This window comes from Hoplias malabaricus, chromosome 6 (genome assembly GCF_029633855.1).
Source record: "Hoplias malabaricus isolate fHopMal1 chromosome 6, fHopMal1.hap1, whole genome shotgun sequence".
Taxonomy (NCBI): Eukaryota; Metazoa; Chordata; class Actinopteri; order Characiformes; family Erythrinidae; genus Hoplias; species Hoplias malabaricus.
In genome coordinates, this window is record NC_089805.1 from 36,140,568 (window position 1) to 36,157,856 (window position 17,289).

General features: G+C 39.0%; 2 protein-coding genes across 5 annotated transcripts in view; both read right to left on the minus strand.

The window, feature by feature from the left end:
- The window catches only part of znf704 (zinc finger protein 704), a 43,622-nt gene extending 32,599 nt beyond the window's left edge, over positions 1-11,023 (minus strand). For 3 of the 4 annotated variants that reach the window (XR_010803644.1, XM_066674162.1, XM_066674160.1), the window contains exons 1-2: positions 10,296-11,023; positions 7,375-7,607 (exon numbers count right to left, since the gene is read on the minus strand). Coding sequence is in view for 3 of the 4 variants with exons in the window: in XM_066674162.1 (XP_066530259.1) it covers positions 7,375-7,607; positions 10,296-10,454 (392 nt within the window). In the remaining variant the exon portion in view is untranslated. The remainder of the gene's footprint in view (positions 1-7,374; positions 7,608-10,295) is intronic. The other variant, XM_066674161.1, reaches the window with a different exon arrangement.
- Positions 11,024-12,433: 1,410 nt separating this feature from the next.
- Positions 12,434-17,289, minus strand: part of pag1 (phosphoprotein membrane anchor with glycosphingolipid microdomains 1) — a 45,874-nt gene continuing 41,018 nt past the window's right edge. The window contains exons 7-8 of the mRNA XM_066674698.1: positions 15,120-15,179; positions 12,434-14,568 (exon numbers count right to left, since the gene is read on the minus strand). Of these exons, the coding sequence (XP_066530795.1) occupies positions 14,251-14,568; positions 15,120-15,179 (378 nt within the window). The 3' untranslated portion in view covers positions 12,434-14,250. The remainder of the gene's footprint in view (positions 14,569-15,119; positions 15,180-17,289) is intronic.

The following is a 17,289-nucleotide window of genomic DNA, read 5'->3' on the forward strand; positions in this document are numbered from 1 at the left end:
TGGGATCTTTGGGCCATTTGTGCACAGATGTCCCACTGTACATTGAATTATTGCAGCCAAAAACAACACACCTTTTCATCATTTTGCATTAAATTATGTGCAACTTCTAGAGTTGTTGTCCACCATCTACGTCACAGGCAAGACGCCTATTAGAGTTTCCGAACACCGTTGGGGGGGAATCAACAGTCTTTTAAACCTTATTCCTTGAATTATTAAGAAATAGCATGTTTTCTGACTATCAATAAACACAAGTTAGGAACTCAAATTCCACTGTATTTATTTGTTTGACACTTTCATAGAGCTGGTGCTTAGCCTTTAAGTCCATTATCATGATTTGAATATCTTTGAATATTTCATCCTCACAAAAATAACCACACTCCTTCAGCAAATATTGCCATGAATAATCTCACTGAGGGTCATGAACCTAAGCAGCAGAGACATTTCAACAAAAAATTTCAACAAGCAACTTTATTTTTGTGTCATTTCTGCACAGGAAACTTGTTTGCATGGTGGTGCAACAGGCAAAATATGCAAAAGTAGAAACAAGGCTGAGACATCTGTGCTACAATTAAGGTAATTTTTCAGTTGCAGAAAAGTCCTTGGTACCACATTAAGCTGAAGGTGGTTTTCCTTTAACAACACAGCTAAGAAATAAAATTAAGGTTTGAGTTACGTACAGTGCTGTCCACTTTTTAGACACCTGAGAATATGAGATTTAAAATGGTATTTATCTGAGCAGTAGGAGTTCTCAAAAACAAACTAACAAACTCAAACCCTTACATAAGAGTATAAACAAATAACATTGTTACAGTAAGTTGTGATTTTCTGTGTGTGAATGAGTTGGTTTAACCCTTTCCATATTTACAGTCCAGTATTATTTGAATCGTCCAATTTCTAGGTTTACCAGTTAATATATACTTCATTATGTTAAATCAAGTGTGCTGTTAATTTAACAAATTCATACAATCAAAGAGAATATCTGGAAACAAAGTTTGTTCTTCCCACTCACTCACAACAACCTTTTGGAAAATAAAAATCTGTTTATTGTCATTGCATTAATGTTTTTTTATTCATTGTAATTATATATCAATTTTTACAACCATCACGCTCAGTGAGAAGATATTTTAAATGATAATAATCTGAGGTGACTAAGACTTTTACACATTACTGTAGCTGTATTAGGATAATGATTGTGAATGATAATTACACTTACTTATCACTTTTCTAGACACTCAACATGCTGTAGTTTTTTTGGGAGAAAAAAATACTCCATAATAGAGACAAATTTACCCAGACAATTGAGGTGTTTGAACAACCTGCAATGTACATTTAGTAAAGGCACTGATACCAGACTTATTTTCCAGATCGCAAATAAAGCAGAGAGCTGGTGAACCATTCACTAAAATTTTAAAAAGTGTGAAATCATATACAGCACCTTTAACTTTGACTCTACATGTAAAGATGGACTACATGAAGTATGGCTGTGATCACACAAATGTAATTATACTTATTTCTTAATTGCTTAATAAGAATTTTGGAAACATACTACTAAGGATTAAGTACAGAGTTTTGTAACAATTAAGTTTAATTTACATTTGGGAATTTTATACCCCTCAGTGTTACTGTTGGACTTAGAATAGTCCAACAACCAAATGTATCCAGCTAACAGTTTCCTGTGTCCACTGATGAAGGACTAGAGGATGACCAACACAACTGTGCAGCAAGAACAGCCACTGTCATCTACAGGGTGGACCAATGAGGTAGGTGTAGTCTGATCCACTTGTACTTGCACACTAACACACCACCTCACCAGTGTCAATGCAGTGCAGAAAATTATCCACCCCACAAATCATATCTGTCCTGTGGTGGTCCAGACTATTGACGAACAAGGTGAAAGGGGGAAATAAAGTATGCAAAGCAAAATATAGACTACAATCTTTAATTGTAGAACTACATAGTATTCCTGTAGAATCCATCCATCCATCCATCCATTATCTGTACCGCTTATCCAATTTAGGGTCGCGGGGGGTCCAGAGCCTACCTGGAATCATTGGGCGCAAGGCGGGAATACACCCTGGAGGGGACGCCAGTCCTTCACAGGGCAACACAGACACACACACATTCACTCACACACTCATACCTACGGACACTTTCGAGTCGCCAATCCACCTGCAACGTGTGTTTTTGGACTGTGGGAGGAAACCGGAGCACCCGGAGGAAACCCACGCGGACACGGGGAGAACACTCCTGTAGAATCAGTGGAGCTAATTGAATGGGCAGTAGGTCAAGGAGGTAATAGCTGATTGGTGTACACATTTAGTATAGACTATTACTGTGGTCTTAAGTTTATTTCTTAGTTGTAAAGATAGCTATGAAAAGTGACAGTGTTTAAGAGTTTAACCTGGTTGTTATAAACAAACAACACAAACATTTACTTGGTCTTTTCTTCATAAGTTCAATTATGCTATGTTTTAACAAAGAGGCGTTCTAAAGGGCATGTTTTGACTCTACTGTCTTTCTTCATCCTGCGGATCTCACAGTTTCATTACTTTCCTGGAGCCCTCTCCATTCTCATTCTGCTAAACTATAATAAAAATTAATGAGAGCCACCAAAATGAAAGTGTGGACAAGTATGGCAGCCTCATGAAGTGAATTTAATTAGAACGTATACGTTTTAATTAATAAAGACTGACAGTCTGACAGAGATCAGTAATTTTGGTTGCCAACTACAGTCAAAATTGATAGGTGTAATTAGGAACAATGGAAGTGTTATGCAGATGTTTTAATAGGCCACAATCAAGAAAATATATAAAATGCCACTTTGCCAGCTTGCCTCTGTCACTAACCAGTGCTGAGTCTGCATTAACCCTTCTCAATGGCTAAGGCTGAACAGACAAGACTAATTAGCATATTATGGCTGTCCAAAGAAAAACGTGTCTCCAAAAGTACATTTATAGGAGAAGGAATTTTTTTTCTTAACTTTCATTCATGGTCATGCATACAGCAGGAACATAACCTGAATGGGTGCCAGTCCATCACAGGGCACTAATGGACACATTACCATAGTCACCTACCAACATGTGTTTTTAGATTGTGGATGGATGCCAGAGCACCCACAGTGAACCCATTCAGTCATGGAGAGAACACACTAAACTCCTCAAACTTCAACAGTGACCCGAGGTGTGGCTCGAACCCACAACCCCAATACCTCATTGTGTGACAGTAACACTACCTGTTGCGCCAACCTGCCGCTCTCTTAACGTTTAGTGAAAGCCCATGTAAAAAAAAATCAAGTAATTTTGAAGGACAGCTGCTGTATTAAAATGGTGTAGTAAATTAAAAATGGGCATAAATGAAGATACATGTTTTTCTTCAGACAGAGACAATATACTAATAAATTTGTATCATTATTTGGATTTAACAAAGCCATTCATTCATTCATTATCTGTAATCGCTTATCCAGTTCAGGGTCGCAGTGGGTCCAGAGCCTACCTGGAATCATTGGGCGCAAGGCGGGAATACACCCTGGAGGGGGCACCAGTCCTTCACAGGGCAACACACACACACTTTTGAGTCGTGTGTTTTTGGACTGTGGGAGGAAACTGGAGCACCCAGAGGAAACCCACGCAGACACAGGGAGAACACACCAAACTCCTCACAGACAGTCACCCGGAGTGGGAATCAAACCCACAACCTCCAGGTCCCTGTCTATGATTCTCTTTTACTAAATGTTGTATATCATGTACTGTATTATATTGTGGTTACTGTACATGTGTTATATTGTCTTTTTATGTGTACTGTGCTAAAGCAGAGTTGAATTACACCAGATACAGTTACCACCAAGATATCACGTTACCCAAAAAAAAAAATAAAAAAATAAAAAAATAAATATATATATATATATATATATATATATATAACCCAGTATTAATGCAATCTCAGTAAATCCCAGTATTAATGCAATTTGTGTGGCTCTATGAATAAGTAATTAGAACCCTCCTCTGTCCACACTTACGCCCCGCTTACCTGCAGCCTGAGCGTTCATGGAAAGCCCCAGGCCACAAGTTGACAGGATTAGTGCTTAGTGTTTGTGGCTTATGGAACCTAGCTTTCTAAATCCATGTTTTTGAAACCATCATTATTACACAACAGTATCAAAGCAGAATAACTCAGCCATATTGTGACTGTTAATTTTAAATGAAAAATCACCCCACATGAACAAACAATGTTAAAAACTTGATTTTCATTGGAGGGCTTTTAAAGCACTGAACATGGCCAGCACCTAGGTCTGTAAATTCAGGCTTTATTCTTTTTTTTAAGTAGATATAAGATAAATATATATGGCTAACTCACAACAACAAGTTGTGTCTGATGAATATTTATAAACATAAATAGGTAAACAGCTTTTTGTTTGCTCAGCAAATTTAAATGAATTTTATAGTTATTTGTTAATAATGTCATTCCGAGAAGTAAGGAAAAAGACCAATCTGAGTTCAATCTGATAAGAGCTTAGAGACCAGTGGGCTGCTGAGAAAATTTGCTGTGTGTGAGCTGGAACATGTCCAGCGTCTTAGAAATCCAAGCGAGAGAAAGGGGTGTTTTTCTGATGTTAATCACATGGTTCTGAAAGTTGCACTCCAAGTACAGTCCCATTTCGGTGGGAATTTATTTTCCTTGGCAAACACAGAGCTGCTTTTCTTTAGAAAACGCGGTCTAATTGTATGCCTCTGCTTTTTCTCTGATTCACCCTCTGCTCTAACACTGCCTACTACTGTAAGAAGAGAGAGAAAATTGAGAGGAAAAAAGACAATATTGTATGTGAAAAAAAGGGAATCTCCATTAATAGCCATAAGGTTGTCTGAAAGGATGAGCTGTATTTCGGTTTCATTTAGTTCTTAAGCTATAAGGTCTAGTAAATAAGGGTTTTGTGGGAAACTACAATATTGTGGCAATGGCTACAGACTTGAAGAGGCTGGGGCACACAGAGGGAGCTCTCAGCATGCCTAGCAGGTTTGATGTTATATTGGGGAATAGTCCTGTGTTTGGATTCTGAGGCCAGGGTGTGTTATCTGTATTGTTGTGTTGTTTATTTGCATTGTGCATTTTTGTGTTGACTAGTGTATTTCGAGGGCAGTATGCACTGCAGCCTAAAGATATTTGGTGAGGTCTTGAACCAGCCAAACTCCTGCTGTTGTTTTTACTGCTCAATAACAAGCAGAGCAGTTTCTGTACTTCCCCTAAACCATGCTTAACTTCCTCGGGTTGCAATTAGTTGTCTGAAAGCTATTTGTCAAATTTTCAGAGCATTAACACCACAAATCAGACTGGTAGCTCTTGTTACAGTTGGCAATTTCCTGCAATGGGGAAAATATATAAACACAGAAAAGAATTGACCACTTCTGTTCGAGAGGAAGGACAGAGATATCTGTAAATAGAGTGCCTTCAGCAGATTTACAGAAAGCAACTTGCAAGCCCATGCAAACAGGAACAGTAAACCTCAAGCATGATTACTTTTTTTCTCAGATGCAGCTATTAATGTTGTGTTATAAAATGGCCTCTTTAGGGGAATCAGTCAAAGGAAAATATAGGTCAGTCATCATATAGTATTGATTGATTTCTATTTTAAAAAAGCTGTCTCAATGATTATGTTGAATTGGCGCAAACCAATACGAGGAGCAAAGCTGTTCTGCTCTATAATGAGAACCAAAACAGCTGACAAGTGAGTGAAAGGTGCACCTTTTCATTTCCTTCTTGTCCTGCAGGCTTTCATTCTTCCACCACTGCAGTCATTTTCCATTATGGTTACAGGAAGTGTCGATACACAGCAACCCACTCAGTTTAAAATTATTTCAGATCTAGGTTAATGTTGCCTAGTATGCCAAAACAAGCTCACAGGGTTGTGACCTACTCCTTTTAATCACAATCTGAGAGGGCACTTAAAATCCTGGTGGTCATATTCCTCACACATTCTGACCTCTAAGTTCTATATTTCATCTAACAAAAAAGCAGCTGTTTTAAAATAGTGGATCACAGTTTCATTCTCTCATTAGATTTCTCCTTAGGTCCCAGTAGATGAACCTAACGTACACCAAATTCAGTTAGTTTCAGGGACAGGCTGTACTTTGAGCAGCGCCCATGCTAAAAGTTCACATAACACTAGACTTGGAGTTCTGGAAGTATTACACAGTATTACTATACACTTCAGTAGTTTCACTTCTTCAGAGAAAAAATAAACATATGACAAAAACACATCTTTGCATCTGTCCCTTATTCTGTTTGCTTTGTGCCTCCTGCCAGAGGAAAACCACAATAACCCATGTGGGAAATTGCAGTTGAGGTATTGGGCTGTAGCTTCTGTATGCATATTTTATAAGTTTCTGGTGTCTAAACAAATTCAGCTTGTCTCTGGTGAAATCTGGTTCCTCGGTGGGTTGAGTAATTGGATGTATGAACAATTTTCAAATGAAAAGTTCAGCAGATGGCCCCTCTAAGTAAACGCAATTGTTAAACCGCACAAAGACAAACACACACAAATACGAAATGTGTTTTGGGAATATACTGATTGCAATGAAATTATGTAATGCAACCAAATCAAGGGAGAAACAAAACCAAATGCAGTGATTGGTACAGGCTTGCCAAAAACGCAGAAACATGAAGTCTGAAAACATTACACTAAGCTTAAAAAAAGCAGCAAGAATTGTAAGCTACCGACACAACACTGGAGAGTTTAAAACATTACAGCTACTCAATATAAGAGATCATTTAATATAACATTTACGTGAAATAAATTCACAATTAATTGGTTTCCATAAAAGATTAACCTGTTGATTTTGATGTGAATCTACGCTATTAAACATCATAATTAAATGTTTTTACTGTGTAAAAATAAAACTAAATCTAAAATAGCTGTAAATGTCATATAGATGTCGGAAAGTAAATATATGTAACTAATCTCTAGTTTAATAAATATTGCCAAAGTGAGCAAAAAAAAAACAAACAAACAAAAAAAAAACACAATAGCCCGAGTGTTTCCACTTAATTTACAATGTATTTCTCAGATCACAAACTCCTATAATAGCTTACAAAATATATATGATTATACATAAAACAAAAACACTAATTCGCTACAATGCTCACAGTCTTATACTGAACAGATTTTATAAAATTAACTTCAATTTCAAAGATACGTGACAACAGTTATTATTAATATTGGGTAAAATATCAAAAAAAATTCTTAAAGATAAAATGAATACAGACATCAATTAGATGGAAAAAGAAAAGAAACCTATCACCACCCACAAACGTGTATGATCTTTACTTCTACACTTTCTTTTCCCGCCAGTAAGGGGCGCTGTTTGTGTAGTACAATCCTACCTGGCATGGGGCACGTCAATGCTGGAGGACACCACCTTGCGTTTCTGCTCCAGCAAAGAGACAGACCGGGTGTGGTCCTTCTCCTGGTCCAGTGCCCGGCCTGTCCGTTTATGCTCCAGGGCCCGGAGATCCTCCACCCCCTCTGGGTTAAGACATGTGACCTCACCCTTCTGCACACCACCAGTCTGGCCTTGTGCTGGCCCATCCCGCTGACCACCATTACAAGAGCTCTGCTGAGGGGGGGGGGGGGGGGGGAAGCAAAACACATAGGCACAGCCTTCTGAGCAGAGGAAAACATCTTCCACCCATGCAACATGTCTCTTTCACATATAAACACGTTCACCCCTGAAAGCGGTGCCTGGGAAAACAGTCGTGTTTACCTTCTCGGTACAAACGACTCTTGCGGTGTGTTTGTTTGCAAATCAGAGATTCACACCAGCAAGATGTTTCCTCCCCTATTTGGCAGAGTTATTTCTACAGAGGATATGTGCAGACCCCGCAGCGCTAACAAAGAAAAATTTAATCTGCTTCCACTACTGCACCCCCACTGCACAAAAAACACAGGTGGCCAGACTTACACACATATGAGCACGACTTTCCTCCTACACTAGTGCTCTCTACAGCAGCCAAACACATTTCTACACTATGACTAAAATCACTGGACACAAAGTAGAAGCCAGCTAAAGACCTGAAGAGTGCTGCTTGCACTTGTAGCACACAAACAGAATTCAGAACATCTTCCATTAAAATAGGTTTCAACCAGTTCACTGCATATTAGTAAACAAAGGTTAATGCTATTTGAAACACGTAATTAAAACGTATTTTTAAAATATTGCCATGTTTCCTACATTTCCTGTGTTTCATTCAGAAAAATCACTATTCACCTCCCTTAATGAAGGCAAGGTTCTGATTTTTTCATGAGATCAAGTTAGTTATGACATGGCAGTGTATGGTAAAACGGGACGTAGAGTTCTTTAGTTCACAATTTAACGGAACACATTAGTCTCTCTCCTTGACTGACACTTCTTTATTCTTTTTACAACTAGCCCCAACTGTGTAGCACACGCTTCAACCACCCTATAGGCCCATGGGTCATAATCCTGTTGTGTCAATTAATCAATTCATAACCAACTGTTCAGACACTATGTTTAATTAAACAGCGAATCTTAATCCAATCAAGTAAATCTAAAAACCATGGTCTATTACATTAGACCAGTCAATGCAGTTCTTACATCTGTTACAATATACCAGTTCTCATGCAGGGCACCATTAATCTCCTTCACTGGGGAGACTGCTGGGCATACATTTAACCCTAGTGAAATGATCGCTCTGTTTTCTGACACTACGTGGCTCTCATCTAAGTCCGTAAGTACATGTTTATCCACTCCGGCACGTCTTCACACATATCTACAGATGAGCTAGGTCTATAGTTAATCTGCCCCTAAAAGCACTTAGGAGATGGCAGTAAACACAGAGGCAAGTTCACATATCCATTACTGTCCATGTGAATACAGTTCAGGGTCTGTATTCACTAACTGCTTCAGTCCACAGCCTGCCTTTGTCTACAGGGCACACACATATCAGCACTCAACCTAAAGCCTCTCCCCACAAAACAAGCCAACAAGTGGCATTCGCTCAAGCTCACTAAGGCTCGTTTAGGATTCCAGGCTCCTTGCCAGGGCAAGAGTTATACAGTACAAGTCCGTTTGTAGCACTTCATTACACCCGCTTATCTAGGCAGTGGCTCAAGGATGCTGTGCCCCACCTGAGATTCATATCCACCTTCACACTGCTGATAGTTTAACTTTTTGGTTGTCTGCATCATGACTTTTTCTTTTTTGGGTGGGGGCTGGGGGGTTGAATGGTGACCACACTGTAACTGTAAATATCTTGTCCATTGCTTGTTTAAAACATGATTTACCTGGACAAACAAAAACACAAACCCTTCAGCTCTTTCTTCCTTAAAACGTAAATGTTGCTGTGATCAAACAGAATATGTGGCATTTATAGCAATCAATTTTATTGCATTTTTGAGCTTTTTTTTTCGTTTTGGCTGCAAATTCACAATGAAGCCAATTAGGTCATTAAACGTCTTTGTTCTGCCATCAGTTCCAACTGAAACCCTACAATCACCATGCATTAATTTCGTTGAATACTTAACGTCCATTTTTTATTATTAAATTGAAGACTGCAAAAGCCTAATGCAATTACAACGACCACAGCCTTTTCAGCAGTGATGCATTAGATTACAGCACCGTTGTGCAATTCAGAAAAAGCATCAACAGCCGGGTAGGGCGGGAGGAGCAGCGAGAGAATGGAGATTGTTATGTACAAACACAGATGCTCCAACTAGACTGGCCAGAATTCAGCGAAGCGTGATCATTCATAACGATCCTCCCTCCACTCAACATCATGCCAATCACAAACAACACGGAGCTGTCATGCATATCCCCGCGTTTACAATTACAATGCGCATCCATAATGCATTATAAGCGTGCATTGATTCGTTGCCCTTGTTGTTTGGATGGTAGTGACCAACACGAACAGGACTCAGAGCAAAGGGGGGCGGTACTAGATGATGGTCACCCACCCAACATGCCACAAACAAACAATTCAGAGCCCGTGATCACGTGTATTTTTTATATCTGCAATGAGTTTACATTTACAAAAGATTATAAGCAGACGTCCATCCGGCACAACTAACATAACCAAAGCCGTGATCACGCTTAATGCATTTTCCCCATGACTGCGTTTATAACGCGTTACGAGCATGGGTCCTTGCAGTAAACATCGCCATCGCTGTTCAGAGAGAGAGAAGTTAAATGGATGAACACAATCACAACACTCAGAGCTGGGCATGAACGGTGGATACAGCAGTAAAAAACAAAAACCAAAACAAACATAACCTGATCACCACGCACTTTGAGGCTGGATTTGAGCTGCCCCTTGGCGGCGGTCTGAACGGAGACGGGCGGGATCTCGTCGTCCACGAACTCCCTCACGGAGCCGTCGTGCATCAGCACCGAGTACACGCTGCGGCTGCCCGCCACCGAGCGCTTCACGAGGCGCCTGGCGTGCATGACTCACGGGCGCGAGGACGGGCGCATGGATGCGTGGGTTAAGAAATAAAAGGGGAATGAAACAGAATAGTTAAAAAAAAAAGAAAAAGAAATCAGGAAAATGATCGAAGTCAAGACGAAAGCCTCCGCAGAAACGGAATGAAGGCGAAATGGGCACGAGAAGACAGGAACATGGTGATATTGTCACTCCCTTCGTTGCCCCGTCTGGTTCCGAGCATAATGTGGTCAACTTTAACGAACCCAGAACGACACGCTCAGCTCGATTACAAACCGGCAACCGTTATCCGTCTTCTTTTTTCGACCCTGTTTGTTTTCCCCATCAAGCGAGAGAGCGAAGGAAAACACGGAACGGCGTCGGACTGAGCTCTGTTAAAACGACTAAAACACTGCGCACACCCGTCAAAGAAACGTCCGTTTATTTCAGTTTTCTAGTGTTCACCGTAACGTCGGTTATTCGCCTTTAAGTGAGACGTCGATTAAAACTGTAAAACACCGTATAGAGCCGCGATCAGTCGACGACGGAGGAGAAAAAAATAACTCCGTTCCGTGAACGCGGCTGCACGAGCCGGAGCCTGTCGCCGGCGGAATGCTGCGTGTAAACATGTGCGCTCGCGCGGCACATAGATACGCGCTCCCATTGGCCAGGAGCGCACACGCCTTCGCGGGCTTTACCTTCAGCACACCCGTATTCCGGCCCCGTGTCTTGATTGGTGGGAAGACTCTGCGTCGAGGGCGTTGATTGGCTAGGAATTCTGTTTGTTTATTTTAATACGACTCAATCACATGTGCAATCACAATAATAACCGAATTATGCAATGTATTATTTTATAATTATTTTTTAAATGTGTTATTACCACAAGCCTATATATGTTATACTATATCTGTTTTGTTTTTAATCATTGCCCTATTTTTCTGTATTTTTTGTATAAGGTATACATTATTATTCTTTTTTCTTTATCTTGTTCTACTTATTATTATTAATAATAATATTAGTATTAGAATTACTATTATTATTATTCCGAATTACTTGACAGGTTTATCGAGATGCCAATCTTGGCGGAATACAGGTGTGAAAAAATTACCCGCCTCTGTGTGTCAGTTTCCCTTCCAACACACTGCAATGTGCAGCTGAAACGGTCCTCCATTCAAAACAATGACGCAAGGCTTATAGGAAAAAAAGCCTGTGAGGACGAGCCGATTACCGACGGTGTTTATCCTCGACCAGACAACAGCTCTGAGGCGCGCCGCGGCGGCGAGACACCGACCCGTGACCCGCCGCTGTTTGCGGACAAAACGACAAGAGAAAATGTTTCAGAAAGCACAGTTTCTCTGGTTTATTCGTGGTTAGATGTTTTTATGGCAGGACTATACTGGGTTGCGTTTTTTGTTTGTTGTTGTTGTTGTTGTTTTTTTTGGGGGGGCGGTTGGGTAGAGGGAATGAGAACACCTGATGTGTAATGATTCACACGTATTTCAGAAATGACCTTTATATGATACTATGAAACATAGACAACCTTTGCCAGGTGTGTAATGAAAAATTTCATTTGATTCAGTTAATTCGTGGGTCAACTTAACCAATATATTCAATACAGCAACAGTATGGAATGACTGACAATGCTTTAGTGAGATGTCAGCATTTCCGCCTAAAGCTTCCTAAACCATAGCCACGACTATATTATACCCAAGCTGAAACACTATTGTGCTTCTTATTTCAGTTACCTCTGTTTGTGAGATGCTCTAGATAAAAACATCATTCAAATGTTTAAATGTATATTGCCGTAAAGTAGTTTACCGACAGTTTGTCAATAAAACGAGCACTTAGAATATAGTTTCAGATCTGATTAATGTATATGTGGTGGGGGGTTTTTGATATCCACATGTGAAATGTAGCCTTTTCTCATTTATCAAATATTTTAGATGGTGCAATAGATCTGGATGTACACAAAATAAATAAATAAATAAATAAAATAATGGTCCAGCATGACTGCAGTATTTAATTGGCAAGTGATACTTTAAAAAGATTATGATATAAACAAATGCACTTATGTTATTTACAAATAAAATACACATAAATTCACTCTGAAGTAAAAGCAATGTTTACCAATGGTGTGACGTAATATTAAATAACGAAAGTACCCTCACAATACAGAGATCGTACCAAAAAAGTACCATTATTACAAAACAAATACAGAGATGACATTGCATTATCATCAAAGAGACTAATCTGCCACATCCATACATCACATTTAAAGCAGATTGGCCCTTTTAAAGGGTAACAGCCAAACTGGCTGTAGTCGTCTACCTTTTATATAGGAACAAATAACTCCCTTTTAAACATCCACATCACATCCAAAACACCACACAGGAGTCTGTGCTTTACAAGCCATCATAATAACAAATAAAAAGCATACTAAAACCATCATTGAGGGAGGGCAAAATATATAAACAAAATCAAACTATATGTTAAACTGAACAGTAAAATTATAACTATATACAAGTCTCTCTTGGCATGTATCTCACATGCAGTGTCTGTGTGTGGCAACCCCTTTGGATTAAAGAGCTTACTAAGAGAAAAAGCACTTCATATTTGAACTGTGAACATAAAAGATTATTTGCCAGGCAACAGCAACGTAGCAGTACCATGGAGTTTCTTTTGTGCTTTACTACTTCATGACTGGGTACCTACTAAAGGAAAAAATATACGTCTGAAAATAATGTCTTTGATATGCGTAATCAATACTGCTGCATTAATAAAGTTCTGCTACTTCACTTTGACACACATACAGGTAAACAGGTACATTAAATAATTTATGAGGATTTGGCTTACAACACAGCTTCACAACACATCAGCATTAGATATGGTTTTACCATGATGATCAGCCTGATGAGAAATCGTAGCTTTTACGTACCAGAAGAGGTAATATATTAAATGCACCTTCTCTCACCATAAAGAAACACTAAAGGTGACCACCAATGGCACAACCACTGAAGTTTAGTGGTGTTTTTGGATATGTGTCGTGTATTTTACATGCTGCTTAATTTCTTTCATTCTGAATCTGTGAATGCGTGAAGCGTATGTGTATTTACTTGTGCAATGTTGCTGCCTGCTGCGTGTGCTGGCTCTCAGGGTGAACTGAGGGCATGCCGTCTGACAGTTGGCCACCTCCCACAGAGAGTGCGCTTAATAGTACACATCACATGAATAAAACATCACAACAAGAGTACTGCAGTGACACTTCCATTGGTAGTACCCTAAAAATATGCATAACCCTCACACACTATAATCTTTTAAAGATGAATGTGGCACTTGACAAAAATTTCATATTCCTGTGTCTAAAAAGGCAAAACATTATATCTACACCAATCGGAAAAGACAATGTGTAATTTATAAGTACATTTTAGTCCCTTAGCACTAAAATATCTAAAAGATGTTTAACTAAATATATTTGAATTGTAGGCCAAATAGCGTCTGGAATAATTTAATGACAGAATTCAATTTACTGGATTCAAAGCTGTACACCATTTCCACATAGTACTAGAACAATTACTGCTTACAGCAAGTAAACCCAAAGACAAAACTCTAAAATATAATGCATTAATGTGGAAATGGGGTACATTACTGAATCTGAAGTTAAATGCATCACATACTCCTTGTCAAAACTGTTAAGCAGTGTCCCATCATTCCAAGTAGATAAGTGCCAATCTGGTTGGTTTGGACCAAAACCACATTCCTAAATGTCAATCAAATGAGCCTCTGATGCAGTGCTGTGTAAGTTTGTAGGCCTTTATGTGTCAATCAGAGGCGGGATATCTCCCTGGTTAGATCCAGCTCCCCAACACTCTCGTAGTCAGGCTCCGGGTGCCCGTTCCCCTGCTGGCCCTCCTCCACAATCTTTGGGATCTTGATGGTCTCATACCCAGGGTCTGTGTTTTCCATGGGCTCCTCCTGGGGGTTTTCGCTGGGAGGTGATGGGTACACATCCCTCACTGTAGCATACAGATCACTAGAAGCTGACTCTGGCATCAGTCCCTTGATTTCTCCAATACAGCTGTAGTCATTTTCCTTTTCTTCCTCCTCCACTGGCTTAACTACTGTAGAATATACGGTCAATAACTGCAGACAAGAAGTGAAAAACCAATATATTATCACAAAGAGATAAGCACATTATATTTTTCACTGCTAAATTTAATTGTTAGAAGACTATAACAAAGATGTTGATGCTAAGAGATGCACATTAGGCCCCAAAAGTAAAGACATGTTTGTGGACCCATAGCCCAATCCTTTCTTCTAAACAATTTATATTTTGTGTTCATTGTATTATTTTCAAAGCACAGGGTGAGTCAATAGTCCCAGGACACCCTTTTATCTGAATACCCCAGCAAGTAATGGGTGAGGGGGCCTATCATTTAGACTGTGTTCAGAACATCTCCAGCTTGATAGCCGCCATATTGGATCAAGGTCAAAATTTTTCCAATGGGAAGATGGTCATGTAACATATCAAAGAAATAAAAAGTGTGTCCTGTGATTTTTAACTAACCTTTTAGTTACCAATTTATCTTAAACAATATAGTCACTAAAAAGCCTGCAGTTCAATGCCTTCAGAATGTATCTGTGAATATCTCTGAGGTATTCTGACATATCAATAACATTTTAGTAAGGCTTACCTTCTCAGCTGGAGATACACCGTTCTGAGGTTCTAGATTACAAGACATTGCAGGATGTAACTGAAAGACAGTAAAATATTACCTATAAGTTAGAATTTTATGTAGTTATTTTTCAAAACACATAATTGTTTTTTTAAATACATTTTCATTACATCGTTACACTTCATTAAAGAGAATTTGCATTCTGTACTGACAGGTTCAAGTCTGCACCAATTTTTCCCTCTTGTTTAAAAAAACACCTGTCACAAATGAAATATGCAAAACGCCATTTCGTCAAACTCAAGTTTTAAGTTTTTCTACTTAAGCCCCATCCTTTGCAAGCAACTATTTTATTTTTATAAGGGTGATTTCTATGCAAATGAAAACAGTAAGGCCCTATAGTCTATACTGACCATGTTGATTTTCAGAGAAGAAAATCAATCTTTGAATATATGTTCTACGGTGAGTCTGCTGAGATTAAATAAATCTAAAGAGGCTTATTGTAAAATACAGAATTCAGCAAAGTCCTCTTGGCCTCTATGAACTTGAGAGAATGTTTACAATGATACCAATTAGTCAAATTGGACAGGCTCAAAGATGGGCTTTGATATTGATTTAATTAGCAAATCAATTCATTAATAGCTTTAAAAAATACTGGTGTAGGTCCACAGAGACAGTTTCACCAGCAAATTCATTTAATGGTGTGGCTTATCTGCTAATACACCCATTCGAGTATACAGTTTTAATTAAAGTGCTTATTGAACTGATTTACTAGCATGAGAAGAGCATGGTGATATTCATGTCTGAAATGTCAATATGCTTGGCCATGTCAGAGGGGGGTATGTGAGAGTGATGACACAGGACATTAGGAATGACAGCCTGCTGACGGAAGGCACTCGCCAAAGGACTGCGGCCTGGTATGCTACGTCTAATTCCGTCAGTTAAGAAAGACATGTGTCTATATTCTCTCTGATATGAATGCATGCTCATGTACTCGAGGAGAGTGGAGTCTGCTTCTCAATGAAGAATTTCTCATTGGCAACACACTGGAGCATTGAAATGCTGACATGAACAGTTTATCTTCAAGAGTCACCCACTGTCAACCACAGCAGGAGAAGCCTGATAGGGAGGCTCTGGACACTTTCCCATAATATTCTGATCATTTTTATTTGAAAACTCATGGACATCACTTACATATCATTATGTCCCAAAAAGTAGTAGTATCTTTTTATGGAGCTGGCTTTTATTAATAAAATGATTCACATGGGGCACTCTACAACGTGTCTGTCATTTAAATTTGGCAAAAATTTCACAGTAAACTGAACAGTAGAAAAACTTGTAAAATGCAAGGCATAAAATCCCTGTATGTTAACTTCATTTAAAGAACAGTTTTCCTTTGTCCCGTAAAGGTATGATGTTACGTGGTTAGACCTGTTTTAGGGGGGCTGTACCCTAAATAATTTTTTAGGGGCAGACTGAATTGATGAATATGTTTTTTCCTGACATTATGACTGTGTATTTTACAGATACCTCTATATAATGAGTTAATAATAATTAATAACTCAGTTTTGTTTTTCCACATGTAGATGGATATTCAATTTTTTTTGTAAAGGCAGCAGCTCCTTGTGGTTTTGCTTTATCTGTACCTCATCAAAGAAATTTGCTGCTATGAGGCAATTTCCCCTAGAACCCCTGGTTAAAGCTTAGCCCCTCTAATCATTAATCTCTAGTGACAACCCTTTATGTTACTAACATTGGACTAATCAACATGTAACAAAAGGTAATAATCCATTTCATAATGCAAAAGACACATGTTGTTCAAGCAACGCAAACCATCAGGCGTTTCATAAAGTTGCATTTGATATGTATCTTTACTGAAGCAAATTGGAAACCATTATACCATAGAGAATCTCACACATAAACTGTCACTGTGGTGGTACCTTTCACTGCCTCTGTGATGAGACCCTTAATGCTATGTGTTTATCTCACAAATATCATTGTAACAATATAATTGTTCTGTGTATTGGTGTGTGCGCATGTGCCTTTGTTTGCATGTTCAATGGTGTGTGTGTGTGTGTGCATGTGTGTGTGTGTGTGTGTGTCCCACTGCTACCTGTCTGGGCCTCTCATACAAACACAGGCACACTCCTGTGCCTCATTCATCAATGAAGCGAGCTGTCAGACAGAAAGT